This window comes from Procambarus clarkii, chromosome 69 (genome assembly GCF_040958095.1).
Source record: "Procambarus clarkii isolate CNS0578487 chromosome 69, FALCON_Pclarkii_2.0, whole genome shotgun sequence".
Taxonomy (NCBI): domain Eukaryota; kingdom Metazoa; phylum Arthropoda; class Malacostraca; order Decapoda; family Cambaridae; genus Procambarus; species Procambarus clarkii.
In genome coordinates, this window is record NC_091218.1 from 25,935,600 (window position 1) to 25,958,398 (window position 22,799).

A 22,799-nucleotide genomic window follows, 5' to 3' on the forward strand; every position below is an offset into this window, starting at 1 on the left:
CAACCCTGCAACAACAAACCCCGTGCAGAAAGCACAAAGGCCTAGGCAGGATCAAAAGGAGTCCAATCACTCCAAGATGACTCTCCCTGAGCCCCGGGAACCCCCGACACAGGCCCTGGGGCAGAGCCCACATCCACGGCCACTACCTTGAAGAAAAGGCAGAGTCCAAGGGAAAAGCCTCAAAGAGAGAAGTCTGCTGGGCCTACTCCAAAGCTTCAGCGAGGAAATCGGGCTCAACCTCCATCCCCGAGTCGGAAGGGGCAACCTCCCGAGCTTCATTACCAGCTAAACCCTGCACTGGCCCAGAAACCCTCAGATGTTTAGGAACTGGAAGCAGGGGGGGGGGGGAAGGAGCAGGGTGAACCACACCCACCTGGGAAGGAAGCAAGTGCACGGATGAAACCAAAGTTGAAGTAACCAACGCCCCTAAATCCTGATCCCTTAAATCCAAACGGGGCAGATCCGAGGCTTCCAACTGAGCAACCAACCTGGCCCGTTGCAACACAGAATACCTAGCATGAACCAAGCTACCACCTGACCCCTAACATCCTCAAATGAGGAAAAAGTAAATTGAATAATAAGTGATGAACACGTCCTGCAAGACTCAGAGTAGGGGCAACAGAGAAGGACTACCAAACACAAACTAAGGTAACCTAATGGGAAGCTAGACACACCTCCTCCATCAAAGAAGCAAGCATGCCCTAAAAACAAATAAACAAAAAGAACCCTGAAGCAACACACACACAGACTAACCAGTCCCCAGAGAGAAACCCCAGTCACTGCTGATGCAAGCTGCACCAGCCGCAGTGCGCCCCATGCAGCACAAACCCACTCCCTACACGGGGCAAGACAGGAAACCCAACACCCCCGGCAAACCCCAAGGGCGAGAACACCACCAAGCGATGAAAGCCTCTAACGAAAGTGAAACCCGAACGACCCAGGGAAGATAACCCTGAATTGCAAGGGAAGTACTTACTGGGCACCCAAGGAAAGGAACCCAAGGTGCATGCAGCCCAGTAAACTTATAAGAACACCTGGCCACCACACACACACAGCCGACAAAGCCACAAATGCAAAGCCAGATGAATGCTTGAGGCCAGAGAGGACTTCCGACACCTGGCACATCAGCCGACAAACTGAGGGTGGTGCGGCCTGCTCACCTGAGTGGGCTCCCCCTCCCCCCCTGTAGGGTGAGGCTCTAACAAACAGGCTTGCTAGTTGAATGAAGTGTTCCTTGTTTCACTGTTTTCTATTGGGGGGAGTTCTGGGTCTCTCTTCGGACATAGGTTGCAATTTTATCCAGTTAGAGGTTTGTAATGGTTCACCTATCTTTCTGGGTGCCTTCCTCACTCGATTAGAAATGACAAACTCTAAATGTAGAGTGCTCATATGGCCATTGCTCCCTGCGCCTGTTTGAGGGGGCCAGGTTCTGGTAGGCACTCGAACTCCAAGGACTTATGGCACCAAACTAATATGGCACATGTCAGTTTGAGAGTTTCAGAAAAGAAAAGAAAGAACCAGGTCAAGGGACAAAGCAGGCTTAGGCATCACCTGAGCAGAATGAAGGTGAAACAAAGTGCGAGAATGCTTGCAAAACAGGGCAGAAGAGGTATCCACCCTGAAAGCAAGCTGGAGCGGCTCAGCCAACGCCACACAATAACAGGCAACAGTATTCAGCATAAGATACCAATCAAGAAACAGCCAAGAAAGAAATGACAGAAGAACCCACTCAGAAACTGAAGAACAATGATGAAGCAACAGGAAATGGCAGAAGGAACACCAGGAGACCTCTTACTGTCATCGAGAAGAAGAACACAGGTGGGGACACCATTAAACCAGCCACCTGATCAAAATAAAGGAGTCCTATATGTCGAGTCCTACAAGAAAGGAGTTCTATATGTCGATATTTGCAGATGATCCAAAGTTAATGAGAAGAGTTGTGACAAATGAGGACTGAAGGACCCTCCAAGAGGACTTGAACAGGTTGCAGAGATGTTCAGAGAAATGGCTACTGGAGCAAACATTCAACATGCGCAAATGTAAAGTTATGGAAATGGGATTACGTGACATTAGACCAAATAGACAGTACACAATGAAGGGAAACTACCTACTTGTGACAATTTGAGAAAGAAATCTGGGAGTGGACGTAACACCTAATCTAAATCCTGATGCACATTTAAATAGAATAACGACAGCAGCGTACGCTACACTGACAAAAGTTAGATCATCATTCAGAAACCTAAGTAAGGAGGCATTTAGTGCACTTTACACTGCCTACACGAGACCAATCTTAAGAGTATGCCACCCCATCATGGAAGGCGAACCACACCTAAAGAAACACATATGGAAACTGGAAAAGGTTCAGAAGTTTGTGACGAGGCTCATCCCAGAGTTGCAAGGGATTGTGTATGAAGAGCAACTGAACGATGAACCTGACACTAGAAAAAGGAGGAAGAGAAGGGAGTATGATAGAAACATATAAAATACTTACGGGGGATTGACAGAGTGGAAATAGATGACATGTTCACCCTGAATACTAACAGAACAAGGGAACATGGGTGGAAGCAGGAAACTCATATGAGTCACAGAGATGCTACAAAGTTTTCTTTTAGTGTTAGAGTAGTGGGAAAATGGAATGAACTTAAGGATGAAGTGTTCCATCTAACTTAAGGAGCATGTTGTGGAAGCAGACTTTATTCATAATTTAACAACTAGATATGATGGGGGAAATAAGGACAAGAGTCATTGCTATTAACAAAAGACGGCTAGAAAGGTGGGATCCAAGAGTTAATATTCGATCATGCAGACACAAATAGGCGAGTACACACACTTACAAAACACTCATAATAATGATAAACTTGACTTTCAAGATCTCACTTGATGACAAAGTCTTGAAGCACTGCCTGAAACAGTGCTCTGAAGGCAAATTGTCTCAACTGAAGGAAACAGAACAACCCCAGAGGAGATATCTCTGGATGTCATTGGTCTTCACTGATAGAACCAGGAAAGAGAACTCTGAAACAAGGCCAAAGTAATTAGATGTTCAGAGATACACCAGCACGACACAATTAAGCAAATCTTAAAGAATGGGATCCCTCCAAAGAAACAAGGAAATTGCATCTCAAAGATATACAGGATTACAGTACTTATAAAAGAAAAATCTGGTTATGAGTGTTTTGAAGTATTTGTGTGTCATAGTAAGTTGTTTTTCTTGCTTGTGGATTGACATAAAACTTTCCATGTGCCACTGCTTGTTTCCAGTGGTCACAGTTCTCCAATGGTGTCAATGCCTTAAGCAAAGGGAAGATACTGAGAGAGCAGCTGAGAAAAATTACAGGATTTGGAGTGATTTTAGATAGATTTCAGACAGTTTGATTATCTGGTGTAAAATTACCATTATTAACACTTTCACATTTCCAGCGTGCATGTCCCAGCCCACCTCAAGGTGGGCCAGGTGTTTCCTGTGTGTGTGCACCCACACTAAAATGCTTATACTGTTTTCAGTTTTCTTACATCAATTTTTAATCGTTTAATCGTGTTAAATCGTTCAGTTTGGTATCAAATTGTTTGCAAAAGAATTCTCTAAAGGGATATATGCATATACGGTCAAAAAAGCCGGGCATGCCATCCACAGCAAACCCCAAAATTGGCTGAGTTTACCCATGAGTGCGCAACCACACTAAAATGTGTATACTCTTTTCATACTCTAAAAGTTTCCTCACGTCAATTTTCATGTTACATCATTCATTTTGGTTTCAAATGGTTTGCAATAGACTTCTCTAAAGGGATATATGCATATAAGGTCAAAAAATCCGGCATGTCACCCACAGCAAACCTGAAAGTTGGACAAGCATTACCCGTGAGCAAGCACCTATCCGCACACCCATAACACCCTCACTAAAATGTGTATACTCTCTTCAGTTTTCTCACATAAATTTTCGTGTTACATCGTTCTTCGCACAGCGAAGAATTAACAACCGACGAACTCCTAGCCCTTCACAAGGGGTAGCAACAAGAGGCAGCTGAGGAAATTTCTTCCGGGTAGAAGGTGGCAGTAGAGGATTTCCCTTCCTCAACAATTAGGAAATGGTGTACAATATGGAAAGAAATGCAAAGTTTTGTTGAAAAGGCTCACCCAAACAAAGCTGTAGCAGGTCATTGTGTTAACTTTTTTAATAACAATGTGATGTCTCACTTCAGAAAAGTGTTAAAACATAGAGAAAAACAAGTGTCACTAGACAGGTTTTTAGTGAGAAAAACAAGCAGTGAACTACAACCAGATGCTTGTGGTATACAGGCAAAATGTAAGAGAGTGAGTGTACCCCAGAAATGTCATCAGTGCCTGATGATATAATGGAAGGGGACTCCCCTTCCAAACACTAACACCTCTCCTACTTCTCCCTCCCCCCTCCTCATCGTCTTCCATACGCCAACAAGAGTTCTCCATAAAGGTAAGGTACTAATGAGTAGTTTTCTGTATAAAATGTAGTTTTTATTTAATATTTTTGGGGTGTGAAACGGATTAATTTAATTTACATTATTTCTTATGGGAAAATTCGTTTTGGTTTTCGTAATATTCGGTTATCGTAACGTCTAAAAGTGCCGGTAGCACAGGCACTCAGTATAGTGTGGAGGAAGAGCTTGGACACGGGGGAGATACCAGATGCACTTAAAGTAGCAGACATAGCCCCTCTACAGAAGGGAGGGAGCAAAGCATTGGCAAAAAATTATAGACCAGTTGCACTAACATCGCACATCATAAAAGTATTTGAGAGAGTGATTAGGAGTCAGGTCACCAATTTCATGGAGACCAATGACCATCACAACCCAGGCCAACATGGATTTCGAGCGGGAAGATCGTGCCTCTCACGGCTGGACTTGAGCACTACGACAAAGTCACTGAGGCATTAGAAGAGAAACAGAATGCTGATGTGATATACACGGACTTCGCAAAGGCTTTCGATAAATGTGACCATGGCGTGATAGCACACAAAATGAAGTCAATGGGAATAACCGGTAAAGTAGGACGCTGGATGCTCAGTTTTCTGTCAAACAGGACTCAGCGAGTAACTGTCAACCATATAAAATCTAGTCCAAGTGCAGTGAAAAACACCTCTACCTCAGGGTACAGTCCTTGCACCACTGCTTTTCCTTATTCTCATATCAGATATAGACAAAAATACAAGTCACAGCTTCGTATCATCCTTTGCAGATGACACAAAAATCAGTATGAAAATTACCTCGGCTGAGGACATTGAAAAACTTCAAGCTGATATTAATAAAGTTTTCGACTGGGCATCAGAAAATAACATGTTGTTTAACAGTGATAAATTCCAGGTACTCAGGTACGGTAAAAATGAGGACCTTAAACATAACACAGAGTACAAAACACAATCAAATGTACCCATGGTAGGAAAACAGCATGTAAAGGATTTGGGAATAATAATGTCTGACGACCTAACGTTTAAGGAGCATAACCAAGCAAATATTGCGACAGCTGGAAAAATGATAGGATGGATTACGAGAACTTTCAAATCCAGGGATCCCATCACAATGGTTGTACTCTTCAAGTCACTTGTGTTGTCCCGTCTTGAGTACTGCTCAGTACTCACTTCCCCCTTCAGAGCAGGAGAGATTGCTGAAATAGAGGGAATACAGAGAACATATACGGCACGCATAGATGCAATAAAGCACCTAAATTATTGGGATCGTCTCAAAGCCCTCCAAATGTACTCACTAGAAAGAAGACGAGAGATATCAAATAATATACACCTGGAAGATACTGGAGGGCCAAGTACCAAATCTACACAGTAAAATAACAATGTACTGGAGTGAACGACATGGAAGAAAATGTAGAATAGAACCAATGAAGAGCAGAGGTGCCATAGGCACAATCAGAGAACACTGTATAAACATCAGAGGTCCGCGGTTGTTCAACGTCCTCCCAGCAAGCATAAGAAATATTGCCGGAACAACCGTGGACATTTTCAAGAGGAAACTAGATTTATTCCTCCAAGGAGTGCCGGACCAACCGGGCTGTGGTGGGTATGTGGGCCTGCGGGCCGCTCCAAGCAACAGCCTGGTGGACCAAACTCTCACAAGTCAAGCCTGGCCTCGGGCCGGGCTTGGGGAGTAGAAGAACTCCCAGAACCCCATCAACCAGGTATCAACCAGGTCTCTAGGAACAGATTAACTACGAAACACTGTATACTTTTTTCATTTTTCTCAGGTCAATTTTTGTGTCATATCGTTCATTTTGGTATCAAATGGTTCGCAATAGAGTTCTCTAAGGGAATATATGCATAATAAGCCCTGTATGCAACCCGCAGCAAACCCGAAAATCGGCCAAGCGTTACCCAAGTGTTATACACAAAATGTGTATACAGTGGGGCCTCGACTTATGAATTTAATCAGTTTCCAGAGACAGGTTGTAAATCGAAAGTTCGTAAGTCGAAACGAATTTTCCCATAAGAAATACTGTAATATAAATTGAATTAATCCATTCCACACCCCAGAAATATTAACTTAAAAATACATTTTATACCCAATAACACTCATTTTGTATTAGCTACAATACCTGGTTGATACCTGGTTGATGGGGTTCTGGGAGTTCTTCTACTCCCCAAGCCCGGCCCGAGGCCAGGCTTGACTTGTGAGAGTTTGGTTCACTAGGCTGTTGCTTGGAGCAGCCCGCAGGCCCATATACCCACCACAGCCAGGTTGGTCCGGCACTCCTTGGAGGAATAAATCTAGCTTCCTCTTGAAAATGTCCACGGTTGTTCCGGCAATATTTCTTATGCTTGCTGGGAGGACGTTGAACAACCGCGGACCTCTGATGTTTATACAGTGTTCTCTGATTGTGCCTATGGCACCTCTGCTCTTCACTGGTTCTATTCTACATTTTCTTCCATATCGTTCACTCCAGTACGTTGTTATTTTACTGTGTAGATTTGGTACTTGGCCCTCCAGTATCTTCCAGGTGTATATTACTTGATATCTCTCTCGTCTTCTTTCTAGTGAGTACATTTGGAGGGCTTTGAAACGATCCCAATAATTTAGGTGCTTTATTGCGTCTATGCGTGCCGTATATGTTCTCTGTATTCCCTCTATTTCAGCAATCTCTCCTGCTCTGAAGGGGGAAGTGAGTACTGAGCAGTACTCAAGACGGGACAACACAAGTGACTTGAAGAGTACAACCATTGTGATGGGATCCCTGGATTTGAAAGTTCTCGTAATCCATCCTATCATTTTTCTGGCTGTCGCAATATTTGCTTGGTTATGCTCCTTCAACTTTAGATCGTCAGACATTATTATTCCCAAATCCTTTACATGCTGTTTTCCTATTATGGGTACATTTGATTGTGTTTTGTACTCTGTATTATGTTTAAGGTCCTCATTTTTACCGTACCTGAGTACCTGGAATTTATCACTGTTAAACAACATGTTATTTTCTGATGCCCAGTCGAAAACTTTATTAATATCAGCTTGAAGTTTTTCAATGTCTTCAGCCGAGGTAATTTTCATACTGATTTTTGTGTCATCTGCAAAGGATGATACGAAGCTGTGACTTGTATTTTTGTCTATATCTGATATGAGAATAAGGAAAAGCAGCGGTGCAAGGACTGTACCCTGAGGTACAGAGCTTTTAACTGCACTTGGACTAGATTTTATATGGTTGACCGTTACTCGCTGAGTTCTGTTTGACAGAAAACTGAGTATCCAGCGTCCTACTTTACCGGTTATTCCCATTGACTTCATTTTGTGTGCTATCACGCCATGGTCACATTTATCGAAAGCCTTTGCGAAGTCCGTGTATATCACATCAGCATTCTGTTTTTCTTCTAATGCCTCAGTGACTTTGTCGTAGTGCTCAAGTAGCTGTGAGAGGCACGATCTTCCCGCTCGAAATCCATGTTGGCCTGGGTTGTGAAGGTCATTGGTCTCCATGAAATTTGTGACCTGACTCCTAATCACTCTCTCAAATACTTTTATGATGTGCAATGTTAGTGCAACTGGTCTATAATTCTTTGCCAATGCTTTGCTCCCTCCCTTGTGTAGAGGGGCTATGTCTGCTACTTTAAGTGCATCTGGTATCTCCCCTGTGTCCAAGCTCTTCCTCCACACTATACTGAGTGCCTGTGCTACCGGCACTTTGCATTTCTTTATAAATATTGAATTCCATGAGTCTGGACCTGGGGCCGAGTGCATGGGCATGTTTTCAATTTCTCTTTCAATATTTAGTGTGCTCGTGTTTATATCAGTTATATTTATAGGGGTTTGAATATCCCGCATAAAGAAATTTTCTGGATCTTCCACCTTCATGTTGTTTATTGGAGTCCTAAACATGTCCTCATACTGCTTTTTTAGGATTTCACTAATTTCTTTGTCATCCTCCGTGTATGAACCTTCACTTGTACGAATAGGTCCAATACTGGCAGTGGTTTTTGCTTTTGATTTCGCATATGAGAAGAAATATTTTGGATTTTTCTTTATTTCTTGAATTGCTTTCCTGTTCTAACTGCCTTTCTTCAGTTTCATATGAGTGTTTCAATTTCCGCTCGATTTCTTAAATCTCCCTATTTAAATTATTCCTTCTTTGACGGGAAATTCGTGTCTGCATAAGCAGTTCCGTTATTTTTTTCCTACGTTTATAGTGTCGTCTGCGTTCTCTTTCTACGTTAGATCTCTTTCTGGCTTTCCTCAAAGGAACATGTTTCAGACAGACTTGATACGCTTCTGAAGTCAGTTTTTCTATTCCTTCTGTAGGATTTGTATTACTTAGAACAGTTCCCCATGGAATGTTTGTAAGTTCCCTGTTTATTATCTCCCAGTCTATCCTTTTATTATTAACACTTTGGCGTACCCTGCGCGCCACCCCTCAACTGTGCGATATGGGTCCCAGGGTGTCACAGGAGCGCGCGTAAATTCTGAAAAGTGTATACTCTCTTCAACTTTGTCACCTTAATTCTCGTCCTACGAAATTAAATTTTGTATCATTGTGTTCGCAATAGAATTCTCTACAGCACTAAATGCATATAAACTCCAAAAGCCCGGCTAATTACCCGCAGCAAACAGAGAAAGAGCGAACGAGTTACCCAGGAGCGAGCAAACGCGATAAAATGTTTTCACTATTTTCACTCTGGTCACCTCAATTTTCGTCCTAGGTCTTTCATTTTGGTCTCAATGGGTTCGCAATAGAATTCTCTAGAGGAACATTAGCATATAAAATAAAAAACCTGGTCACGCTCCAACCGCCGACGAGTCGAAGACGGGCCACGCGTTAGCCGCAAGTGAGCGCTCAGACGCCTTCCAGCTACACTCCCAATTCCCGCCCTTTTCAAGCCTTTCTTTCGCAATTTTCTTCCTGGAAGGGCTTTGTTCATGATCACTATCCATCGTGGAGTAAGCGTAGATAGTTTCTAAAGCCGCAGTAAGAAATATAGCCACGGAAAATAGCCAAAATGTTCACACGTTTGAGATGCGAGGGGAGGCGACATTGGTCACAACAGTGGAGCGAAAACAATGGGCCCACGGCGTGTGCCAAGCCACTTGAGGGCCACGAGGCTCAACAAAGAAAATGGGAAGACATCGGCGCGCATTTTAAAACCAGTCCCAAAAAAATTGGATAAAAACCTGATTTTTGGCGATTATTTAAAGTGGATGTCGCAATGCTGCGTCATCCCCGGCATTACCAACAGTAAACGGATGACGCAATGCTGCGTCATGCCCAGGCGAAAGTGTAAAATTAAATTTACCGAATAGCCCCTCTCGCTTTATCAACGTTTTAGGTCTATTCTGAGTATTGATGGTCGTTTGCACTTCAATGAGCTTGTGATCCGAGTATGTGGTATCTGATATCGTAATGTCTCTGATAATGTCTTCATTGTTCGTAAAGACCAGATCTAGAATATTTTCATTTCTCGTTGGCTCCGATATCTGCTGATTGAGTGAAAATTTGTCACAGAATCTAAGTAGTTCTCTAATCTGTGGTTGGTTAGGTCCTGATAGATTTCCTGGTATAATATTATTGTTTGCTATTTTCCACCTGAGACTAGGCAAGTTGAAGTCACCTAGGAAGATAATATCAGGTATCGGGTTCTCCAAATTATCAAGGCTATTCTCTATTTTGCTTATCTGTTCTGTGAATTCCTCAGCCGTTGCATCTGGCGGTTTGTATATTAGAATAATCACTAAATTTATTTTCTCTATTTTTAATCCCAGTACCTCTACCACCTCATTTGTAACGTTTAGGAGCTCCGAGCATACAAGGTCTTCCCTAATATACAGACCCACTCCTCCATGTGACCTAATTTTCCTATCACACCTGTATAGGTTATATCCTGGAATCCAGATCTCACTGTCCAACAATTCCCCTGCATGGGTTTCTGTGAAAGCTCCAAATACTGCATTTGACTCCGTGAGGAGGCCATTTATGAAGTGTACTTTGTTGTTTGTTCTTGTTTTCAGTCCTTGTATGTTGTCAAAGATGAATGAGGTTACTCTATTAGTGATAGTTTGAATGGGAGACTTTTTCGGCAAGCCCATTATGCGTGGACATAATGAGTTTGTTCTGACCAGTACTGATTGTTGTAGGGCAGTTGTCTGTTGTAGTTGTAGTTCCCTTTCGGTGGGTAATTGTATCTGTAATTCTGGAATGCAAGTGGATCTGGCATCCAGTTCCATACACTCTTCATGCTGCTCCTTTTGAATTCTCTGTCGGTCTGGTATAAAAAATTTATAGAGTTTCCTCCAAATTCATTATCCTGCTTGCCACTCTTTATGTAGCGTTCCGTGCCTTTCACGTGAAAGTGTGGGCAGCTGAGGTCATAGCATTTTCTGTCCTCCAGTGAGGTTTGGCACATGTCAGGATGGAAAAACCTACATATTGATCCAAATCGACACTCACCTTTCCTAAGCATATTTAAACATTTTTTGGGATGTTGGTAACTACATTCTAATCCTTTCTTATTACCAGCATATCTATGTCTGCATATGCCCTTTGCATAAAATTTGCATAAGTCTGTCCTTCTGTTATGAATTGCTCTATCGGGGACCGTTGTAGTGTCTGTACCTATCGAGCTGTCAGTGCTGTCTGGTACACTTTCTAGTTTACTGTCATCTACATCCTGGCGTACTGAGTCAGAGTTTACAACTTCCTGAGTTTCAGCCTCAGTTTCATCCCTGACTATAGCCTCCGCCTCTGGTATATTAGAATTGTTGTTGTTCCTTTCCCACTCCTTCTGGATGGCTGGTAGGCTTCCAATGAATGATGTTTTCCGATCATGCGTCATGTTATCTAGAAGGTTTTTTAGGATATTCCAAGCTGGCAGGTCATTTTTACACACCCAGAGCAAGTGGCCAATAATACAATACAAGATATACATACAATCTGTATGTATATCTTACCTTGAATGAGGACTCTTGTTGGGGTATGGAAGACGGTGAGGAGGAGAGGAGGGGGGGAGGAGGAGAGGTGTTAGTGTTTGGAAGGGGAGTTCCCTTCCATTATAACATCAGGCAGTGATGATTTTTCTGGGGGTACTCTCTCTCCTACGTTTTGCCTGCATACCACTAGGACCTGCTTATGGCTCACTGCTTGTTTTTTTTCACTAAAAAGCTGTCTAGCAACACTTGTTTTTCCCTACATTGTAAAACTTGTCTGAAGTGAGACATCACATTGTCCTTAAAAAGGTTAACACCTGCTACATAAACTTAAGCCCTGCTACAGCTTGATTTGGGTGACACTTTTCAGCAAAACTTTGCAATTCTTCCCATACTGTACACATTTTTTTTAATAAATGAGGAAAGGACATCCTCTACTCTACATCGACAACCCTCATATCATTTTCATGTTTACGAATGATCTCTTGTTTTTCCTCTATGGTCATCCTCACATGTATTTTCTTAGGTTGAACCTTACCACTGACTTTCTTGGGACCCATGGTGTGATATATAATAATTAGTTTTATGTTAAAAAAACAAAAAAGCACTAAAATAATGGAATTATTTACAAGTGCGATGGTCACTAAGCGGGCATCTATGGTGAACCGAGGCAGGTCGACCCGTGCCACCAGGGATCACTCGCTTGGTCGACCCAAACGTGTATCAACAAAGGTCGTTAGTCAAGGACACACTCGTAAGTCGTCGCATTTTCCAACGAAATTTATGTCGTAGCTCAAAAGTTCATAAGTAGGGGCGGTCGAAAATAGGTGTCACTGTACAGTACTCTATTCAGTTTTCTCACCTCAATTTTAATGCTATATTGTTCATTCTGGTATCAAATTGTTTGCAATCTAAAGGCGCACATTTTAAAACAAGTCCCATAATGATCGGGTAAAAAATGGAATTGTAATAAATTCGCCGCACATCCCCAGTTACTTGTGGACTTCAAATCCATTCCCGGAGGACGAAAGTGTTAATAACATTCATAAATACACAGTATAGTAATTAAATCCAATTCTAAACTGTAATCAAATCAAATACATATATACAACAGAATACAGAATTATAATAAAAGTCTTTACACTCAGATTGGGCAATATCATGTAGAAGGACAATGAATAGATATTTTTATTTCATAAAAAATATAAAACTTTACCAGCAAGTATCCTTGTTCCCATCCTTTCAGCATAGTCTTTTGAAAACCATACTTTGAGTTCACATTGTGCTGGTATTTCCTGAAATGGATACAAAAAAACATTAAATACTGATATGTTATACACACACACACTAGAAAACTAGAAGACAGAAGAAAAAGAGGTGATATGATCACTACATACAAAATAGTAACAGGAATTGATAAAATCGATAGGGAAGATTTCCTGAGACCTGGAACTTTAAGAACAAGAGGTCATAGATATAAACTAGCTAAACACAGATGCCGAAGAAATATAAGAAAATTCACTTTCGCAAACAGAGTGGTAGACGGTTGGAACAAGTTAGGGGAGAAGGTGAAAGGCCAAGACCGTCAGTAGTTTCAAAGCGTTATATGACAAAGAGTGCTGGGAAGACGGGACACCACGAGCGTAGCTCTCATCCTGTAACTACACTTAGGTAATAACTTAGGTAATTACACACACACACACACACACATATATGCAGCGGTTGTGCGGTGCCCATATCTTAAGAAGCATATCAACAAACTGGAAAAGGCGCAAAGACATGCTACTAAGTGCCTCCCAGAACTGAAGGGCAAGAGCTACGAGGAGAGGTTAGAGGCATTAAATATGCCAAAACTAGAAGACAGAAGAAAAAGAGGTGATATGATCACCACATACAAAATAGTAACAGGAATTGATAAAATCGATAGGGAAGATTTCCAGAGACCTGGAACTTTGGCAGATGGATGACGAGAAGGGGGTCTGCTGGTGGGACTCGGAAGCCTCGGCAGGAGGAACCAGCTTAAATGCCTCCGTCCCCAACCCAGATGGGGCAGCCCCCGAGGCTGCCCAAGTCTCATTACCAACTAAACCCTGTGCCGAGGCCAAAACCCTCAGACGTTTTGGAGCCGGACACAAGGGGGGGAGGTGCAGGAAGAACCACAGGGAAAGGACCAAGGGGCGCGGCAGGAGCCAAAGCCGAAGCGACTAACGCCCCCAGGTCAGGGTCCCTAAAACCAAAACGGGGCAGCCTCGGGGCATCCGGGTGGGAAACCAACCTAACGCGCTGCAATAACTTAAACCTAACATGCAACGCTAATGCTGCCTGTACCCTAATATGAACATCCTCAGAGTAAAACTGGAGCACAAGCAGAGAACATGACTTGCAAGACTCCGGGTCAAAGGTGTCATTGACCCAACAGGCAGCATGACGAAGGCAAAACAGGTGACTGTCACCCTGAGACAAGGGCACACTGCAACCTTCAAACCTGCACAAGGCAGGCTGGAACTCGGGAGATGCATCCATGGGTCCACCGAGCCCTGACAGGGGTTTCCAGGGGGCCCATAGGGTAACTATGGGAAGCTCGGGCAAGGTGTTGCTAACCGGTTAAGAAACCCAAACAAAACAAGGGGTAGATGATAATATTGAAAACCCCTGGGACGTGTACAAGCACGGGGGCCTAGCAGAGGGCCACTAAAACAATATCAGGGAAACTATAGACCCATGAGGCAGAACCTCTACCTGGCAAACAAAAACAAAACCAAAGAAAAACCCCGCAAAAGTACACCGTCCCCAGAGGCAACAGGAACCGGTCGCCGCTAAGGTGGCAGGCCGCGCAACACCTTTATGCCCTAACCAGCACAATACCACTCTCTACCCAGGGCCAAACAAGGGCCCCAAGCCCCAGCTGGCCCCAAGGACGAGGCAAATGCCAAGCAGCAAGAACCCCTATGAACGAACTTTTCGTGGGTTCCCGAACGCCCCAGGGAAGATAACCCTGACACGCAGGGGCAGTACTCACAGGGCGCCTAGGGAAGGAAGCCCCTAAGCGCATGTAGCCCCGGCACTGATGAAGTACTCCTGGCCACCGCACACCACACAAAGACAGCAGAGAACGCCACACGAGGCAAACACCGCCCAGGAATTTAAGGCCAGAGAAGCGTCTATCCCGGTTGATACTAGTTTACGAACTAAAGGCAGCCGGCGCGGTGAGGTCTGGGGCCCCCCTCCCCCTCCCGGGGAGGGGAGGACTGCGTGAACGACCGGCGCGGCAGTAAATTGATTGTTTGATAGTTTCCTTGGGATTGTAGGGAGTTTCTACCTCTCTGTTTGGTTTTTGTTGTAGTTTCTTACCATGTGGGGTTTGTTTTGTTACACCTACTTTTCTGGGTGCCTAACCCCGGTTGATGGCAGAAGTAAAACCCCCAACCATAATAGGGTTTTCCAGGGCCATTGCTCCCTGAAACCTCTCTGAAGGGGCCAGGATCTGGCGCTGGTCCCTGGTGGGTCTGAACTCCATAGCTAATGTCCCGGTCTAACATAACATACATTAGTCCGATAAGCTCCAGGGAGCCGTAGGGGCTCCCCACAGAAAACCAACATTGAATGTAATGAAACACCATTTTCTGGGTAAGACTCGGAGGCTCCCCGAAGCTATACCAGGCTGATGTGTATATATTAAACTGTGGCAACAGTCAATTGATGGAGTTCTAGGCCTATCGGGGACAAGTGCCGGAACCTGGCCCCTGTCAGAGAGGCATGAGGAGCAATGGCCTATATACACCCCTATGTAATTAGAAGCAGTCTATGTCTGCCATCTGATAGGTCAGGCACCCAGGAAAAATAGGAATTCCAAAACTACAGCTGGTTAAAAATTGCAAACAGAAGTACCCAAGTGAAAACAAGCACATCACCACAGCCACTGTGCCACTGCCTGTGCAACTTCCCCTCCCTGGGAGGGGGAAGTCCCAGACCTCTCACACTGGCTATCCAGCCACAGTTCAGAGGCTGAATATCAAAAATACAAAAAAAAAAAAAAAAAACAGTGTTGAATGTAATGAAACGCCATTTTCTGGGTGAGACCCGGAGGCTCCCCGGAGCTATCCAGGCTGATATGCTAATGTCAGACTTTGGCATCAGTCACATGTATGGAGTTTTTTGGGCCTACCAGGGACCACGGCCAGAACCTGGCCCCCTCAGAGAGGCGAGGAGAGCAATGGCCTATAGAAGGCCCAGTGCGGTTGGAAGCATTCTATGTCTGCCATCGACTGGGTCAGGCACTCAAAAAGGTAAGCATCCCAAAACAAACCCCTATTCTGGTGAAAATATTGCTACCAAAAGCCGAACAAGTGGATAGAACTCCCCTAAAAGAAACGAGCAAACTAGTGTGACGTCACCCATTGTCGCGCCGCCGTCTGCGCAGCTCCCTCCTCCCCGGGAGGGGGAAGGGACAACCTGGGAGACCCACACCCGCAAACAGGGAAGAAGGGAAACCGGTTCACCCCAAAGCGTGTCCACGGACACAGAAGCCGTGGCACACATAATAACAATAATGAGAGAGATTATAGCCAGAGCGGATAACGATAGATCACGACTGTTGATAGTCGGTGACTTCAACTTGAAATCCATAGACTGGGAAGCATATGAAGCTAAAACAGAAGATTTTTGGACCTGTAAATTTGTAGACCTCATCCTGGAAACATTCTTGTATCAACATGTTAAACAAGCTACGAGGATGAGGGAAGGGGACGTTCCCTCCATGCTAGATTTGATATTTACCAGGAAGGAGGAAGAGATATTTGACATTCAGTACCTTCCTCCCTTGGGTAAAAGTGACCATGTCTTTTTGGGAATAAAGTATGCAATGCGTTATAAGCTGGAAGAAAATAAGGAGGTTGAAGCAGTTGAAAAACCAGACTTCAGGAGAGGACATTATGGTGACCTTAGAATTTTTTTTAGTGAGTATAATTGGACAGACTTGATGCTAGGCAAGGAAGTGAATGAGATGTATGGCAAGTTTTGTGAAATATATGATAAAGGCACAAAAAAATTTATACCAAAACAGAGATGCAGAACTAAGAAACAGGATTGGTTCAATAGAAATTGCGAGAGGGCTAGAGACCGAAAGACACAAAAATGGAATCAATACAGGAAGAGGCCGAACCCCCAAACATACCAGCGATACAAAGATGCGAGAAACAACTACACGGCAGTGAGGAGAGAGGCAGAAAGAAATTTTGAAAAAGGGATTGCGGACAAATGTAAAACAGAACCAGGTCTATTCTATAAATTCATAAACAACAAATTGCAGGTAAAGGATAATATTCAGAGGTTGAAAATGGGAAATAGATTCACGGAAGATGAAAAGGAAATGTGTGAAACACTAAACGAAAAGTTTCAAAGTGTGTTTGTACAAAATGAAATCTTTAGGGAACCAGATACAATAAGAATTCCAGAGAACAACATAGAACACATAGAGGTGTCTAGAGACGAAGTGGAAAAAATGCTCAAGGAGCTCGGTAAGAACAAAGCAGCTGGCCCAGATGGCGTTTCACCATGGGTTCTGAGAGAATGTGCATCTGAGCTCAGCATTCCACTTCACCTGATCTTTCAGGCATCCCTGTGTACAGGAATCGTAGCAGACGGGTGGAAACAGGCTAACATAGTTCCAATCTACAAAAGTGGCAGCAGGGAAGACCCCCTCAATTATAGACCTGTATCATTGACAAGTGTAATAGTGAAAGTATTGGAAAAACTAATCAAAACTAAATGGGTAGAACACCTAGAGAGAAATGATATAATATCAGACAGACAGTATGGTTTTCGATCTGGAAGATCCTGTGTATCGAATTTACTCAGTTTCTATGATCGAGCCACAGAGATATTACAGGAAAGAGATGGTTGGGTTGACTGCATCTATCTGGACCTAAAAAAGGCTTTCGACAGAGTTCCACATAAGAGGTTGTTCTGGAAACTGGAAAATATTGGAGGGGTGACAGGTAAGCTTCTATCATGGATGAAAAATTTTCTGACTGATAGAAAAATGAGGGCAGTAATCAGAGGCAATGTATCGGAATGGAGAAATGTCACAAGTGGAGTACCACAGGGTTCAGTTCTTGCACCAGTGATGTTTATTGTGTACATAAATGATCTACCAGTTGGTATACAGAATTATATGAACATGTTTGCTGATGATGCTAAGATAATAGGAAGGATAAGAAATTTAGATGACTGTCATGCCCTTCAAGAAGACCTGGACAAAATAAGTATATGGAGCACCACTTGGCAAATGGAATTTAATGTTAATAAATGTCATGTTATGGAATGTGGAATAGGAGAACATAGACCCCACACAACCTATATATTATGTGAGAAATCTTTAAAGAATTCTGATAAAGAAAGAGATCTAGGAGTGGTTCTAGATAGAAAACTATCACCTGAGGACCACATAAAGAATATTGTGCAAGGAGCCTATGCTATGCTTTCTAACTTCAGAATTGCATTTAAATACATGGATGGTGATATACTAAAGAAATTGTTCATGACTTTTGTTAGGCCAAAGCTAGAATATGCAGCTGTTGTGTGGTGCCCATATCTTAAGAAGCACATCAACAAACTGGAAAAGGTGCAAAGACATGCTACTAAGTGGCTCCCAGAACTGAAGGGCAAGAGCTACGAGGAGAGGTTAGAAGCATTAAATATGCCAAAACTAGAAGACAGAAGAAAAAGAGGTGATATGATCACTACATACAAAATAGTAACAGGAATTGATAAAATCGACAGGGAAGACTTCCTGAGACCTGGAATTTCAAGAACAAGAGGTCATAGATTTAAACTAGCTAAACACAGATGCCAAAGAAATATAAGAAAATTCACCTTCGCAAATAGAGTGGTAGACGGTTGGAACAAGTTAAGTGAGAAGGTGGTGGAGGCCAAGACCGTCAGTAGTTTCAAAGCGTTATATGACAAAGAGTGCTGGGAAGACGGGACACCACGAGGGTAGCTCTCATCCTGTAACTACACTTAGGTAATTACACTTAGGTAATTACACAAATACCTGTGGAGAGACACAACAGGAGACAAAACATGATGCACCCCCGGCCTAACCAACCAAGCATCAACAACCTAGGGATTCCTCCAGAAAGCTGCAGTCTCATTCTTCGTTAGAAAAGAAGAAGGCAGCAGACAAACAAACCAATCGCCCCGACCGAAAGAGCAGAAACTCCTGTTCCGGAGGAGAGCATGAAGCTCACGAACCCGACCCCCAGAGGCCAATGCCAACAGAAAAAGAGTCTTGGAGAAACAATCCTGAACCGAAGGGGCCACAACACACCGAGGAGAAGAAAGATAAGAAAACACTCTGTCCAATGACCAGGACGGCTCAGGCGGCGCATGAGCAGGCCGGAGGTGAAACAACGCCCGAGACAGCTTGCGAAACGGTGCAGACGTAACATCAATACCGAAAGCAAGCTGAAGCGGCTCTGCCAGCGCCACATGATATGAGGCAACAGTGTTAGGCATAAGGAGACAACCAAGAGAGAGAGGACACCACCATCCTAACCGAAAGCGAAAGACAACAACGAGGACCTAAGAAGAACCAGAAGGACCGCCAGGAAACTTCATACTGCTGCCGAGACGAAGCCCGCAAGTGGGACACTAACAAGGAAGCCACCTGATCAGCATAGAGATAATGATAAACTCGAGTCAATAATACCATAATCAAAGACTCGAGGAGAAGATCGAAGTAGCCACATGACACACCGGTCCGATCTGCTGGAAGAGGCGGAGCCGCGGGAAAACCTCTGGGTTTGGACACCGAGCAAGCAGCACCTGAAACCACAGCTGGGCCGGCCACCATGGGGCCAAGAGGACAACTCTTTCCTGGTAAGTTTCCAAGCAAGTCAGGATGCGGAGCAACAGCAGAACCGGGGTAAAGAGGTAAATGAACCCCCACCTCGGCCAGTCCTGCCAGAAGGCATCGACCCCAACGGCCTCGCAGTCGAGGAAGGGCGCCACATGCTGGGGAAGGCGCCGCGACCAAGACGATGGGAAGAGGTCCATCTTGGGGCGTCTGAATGTCTGGCAAAGCCAACGGAAGGAGGTAGCGTCGACCGTCCATTCCGTGGAGAGGGGAACGAAACGAGACAGGCCGTCAGCCCAGACGTTGGACACTCCCCGCATGTGAACTGCCAGGAGAGTCAAATTCCGAAAACTCAGCAGACGAGTCACCCGAAGCGACCAGCGCCAAAGAGCCAAGGACTGCATTGAGCCCCCCCGGTTCAGACAATGAACCACCGGGAAGCAGTCTGAAAGGAGCCCGATAGTCGACCCGCAGACAACCCGAAACCCCGAAGAGCAAATTACACTGCCGTGAATTCCTGCACCGTGCTGTGGGCTCGACCGAAGACGGACCCCACCGTCCCTGGCCGGCCTAGTGAGCACTAGTCACAAAGCCCCAGCCGAGAGACGACGCGTCCGTGAACACATCGAGTGAGGGCTCGGGTAGGCTCCAAGGCACTGAACCCCGAAAAACCTTTAGAGGAAGCCGGCGACGCAGCAACCGGCATAAGGCCCCCGGGGTCCAAACCCAGTGATCGCGAGAGAGGAGCCAGAACAGCCAACGAAGCCAAACCTGACCCAGCGGGTAGACCAGCATCGCGAAGTTCAGGCTCCCGCACAGACTTTCGAGCATCCACCGAGTGACCTGGGAGCCCCCCAGAAACAGGCACATGTGGGACCACAACCACAGGAGAGACTCCGGAGGAAGAGACAAGGAAGCAGTTTGAGAGTCCCACACAAGGCCCAGCCATGTCTGAACCTGGGAGGGAACCAGATGGGACTTCCTCCAGGTCACCAAGAACCCGAACCCGGTAAGCTGAGAAAGAACCAAATCCCTGATCAGCAGACAAGAGGACCGGCTGGGAGCCCAAACCAGACAGTCGTCAAGATAGGCCAACACCCAAACACCTAACAGACGCAGACGAAGTGCCAGGTTCAACCCGAACGGGAGACAATGAAAGCGGTAACCTTGACGCCCCACAACAAAACCGAGCCAGTCACTGAACCCCAGATGAATCGGGACATGCCAATAAGGACTGTCTTGCTAGATTGAAATATCTGGGAAAGCAAGAACTTGTGCTGGTGATTGCCTATCTAGAGATCAAAATACGTGAAAGTGATTCCCGTGTCGAAATCTTATCGAAGGTTCATAAGCACTTAAAGGCCGGGGAGAAGCAGGAAAGGGAGGCACAGAGTGCAAAGGAAAGTGTGGTGGCTTCCACTGAACAGGAAGATAAGGGCAGTGATGGTGAAAGTGATGCGGGTGAACTGAATATAAGTTTTCTAACTGTAAAAATGCGTACCTTAGAAATAAATTGTGAGATAGAGTGAAGAAGTTAGAAATAGAACGAGAAATGAAAGAAAAGGAAATAGCGAAGGAAATGGCTTTGAAAGAGAAGGAAATGGAAATGAAACGGTTGGAATTAGAGCGAGAAAGAGAAGAACGTGAAAGGCATGACAAGAAGGTACATCTTGTACATCTTCAATGTACAAGCAGCCCTGTTTAGACTAGGTGTGGGCCTAGTAAGCGGTTATGCTGTAAGTACTGATTTAAAGACTATCGCTGTTACTCCAAATCATCAGTCCCCTGTATTCCAGGTTCCCATCTCCCTGAAGGTTATGCTGTAAGTACCGATTTAAAGACTATCGCTGTTACTCCAAATCATCAGTCCCCTGTATTCCAGGTTCCCGTCTCCCTGAAGGACTGTCGGACCGATACAAGAAATGCCTTCTGCGATCAGCCACCAGCGGTGCCACGACACAGGGAGGATTGAGCTAATGCAGATCTTCACCCAAGATACGTGAGATAATTGTGCCCCTGACTAGCATCTCAGTGAGGTTGTTGGATGTCACATCAGACAGGTCATTGTCTATGATCTTCGAATTTTCCTTGTGCCAGATTCTCCCATTAAAGCAGGTTTGCAGACAGGACATCCTCGCAGCATCAACCCATTGTCTATGTGCGTCTGTTTGGTTTTATACTAACGTACTAATTTGGTTTGTTTTCCTTTGTTTTAGAAACCCAAACCAAATTCATTTTTGGTGGGGAGGTGTTACGAACCCAAGTTCATCGTCAGAGCACGGAGCAGCGACATCAACGCCATCTGTGAATCCACTCCCGAAACCCTCACAAATTGGATGACGCCATCTAGTAGTGACAAGACTATACCAGCAAGAAATGCTAGATTCTTGTCCTGGTAGCTCGAGAGGTAGTCGGTGCTGACCTCTGGTGAGGCGGTGCTTAGAAAATCAGCGCCATCTATTGTAGGCAGAGTTGGGTGTATGTGTCTAAGTCAGTAAGTGTTGTTTCCTAGTGTCCCAGTGTACTGATGACGTGTCTGTATTCACAGAGTCGACATAGGGCTGCTGTGATACAAGGACAGTCAGTCTACCCAGGACAGCCAAGGTCTCTACACCAATCTGCTTTATGGAAGCAGTGAGCCGCTGCCGGAAAAGAATTGTGAAGTGTTCTACTGTCTGCCTGTGCAGTGGCAATGACGGGATTCGCCGTACCCGGGGCTGGCTAATAGAAGAGACAACTGACTAAGATGCTGAAGAGAAGAGTAACCAGCGAGTTGCACGAAGCTCCTGCCTAGGACTCGCTACCCTAGTATTTGCACGCGAAGTGGCCCAGCAGCGCGAGGCTGATGGTATCTGCCAGCACCAGGCTGGACTGTGATTGTGGGCCTTCATGAGGAAGCACTTAGTGAGACTGGTTTGGCTGGCCCGTGGCCAGGGTAGACTCATTGTTGTTTCCCGGTACCTGCTGAGGATAGTACTACGGATGAGGAAACACGGTAGATTACAAGACTGCATCGCCAGCATCAAAGAGCGCTTAGTGTTCCATAAGACACTTTTGTACATATTAGGTGTACTAATACTTTTGTTAGGATTATTTACGAGGTGATGGAAAAAGTTATATGTAAATATATCGACATTTTATGAAGTGTAGTATTCAATACAACCCCCCTTTTGTTTTACTTGCATTAACGAGCTCACTCCTTGAAAGCCACTACTAACTTGGGGCCAGATACCAGAACTGTAGTACCACCAGAAAAGAACCCGGTTGCGACCCATTGTGGCCGTAACAAAAGTTCAGTATGAATTGCAGATCCGCACAGTCTCGTTTCGGAACTGAAAACAGGCAGGAAACTCACCAGCAGGATGTTCTCGTTTTGACCACACCCAAACAAACCCACTCCCGGATGACTTGACAGAGCACAAGAGAAGATGCCTGCCCTGCCAGCCCCAATCCCCCCAAAGAAGGAGGAGCGACCCAATGCCACCGCAGGCTAGAGGAACCGACCCGAATTGCCCACGAATCGTGGGACCAGGTGAGAACAAACAGCACGAACCTCCCG

The 22,799-nt window shown here is 44.8% G+C and overlaps 1 protein-coding gene across 4 annotated transcripts in view; it reads right to left on the reverse strand.

Annotated features, from left to right (window-relative positions):
- LOC123772181 (zinc finger protein PLAG1) overlaps nucleotides 1-22,799 on the reverse strand; it is a 294,636-nt gene that overhangs the window by 9,205 nt on the left and 262,632 nt on the right. For all 4 annotated transcript variants that reach the window (XM_045765236.2, XM_069311295.1, XM_045765235.2 and 1 more), the window contains one exon: nucleotides 12,599-12,677. In XM_045765236.2, the coding sequence (XP_045621192.2) occupies nucleotides 12,599-12,677 (79 nt within the window). The remainder of the gene's footprint in view (nucleotides 1-12,598; nucleotides 12,678-22,799) is intronic.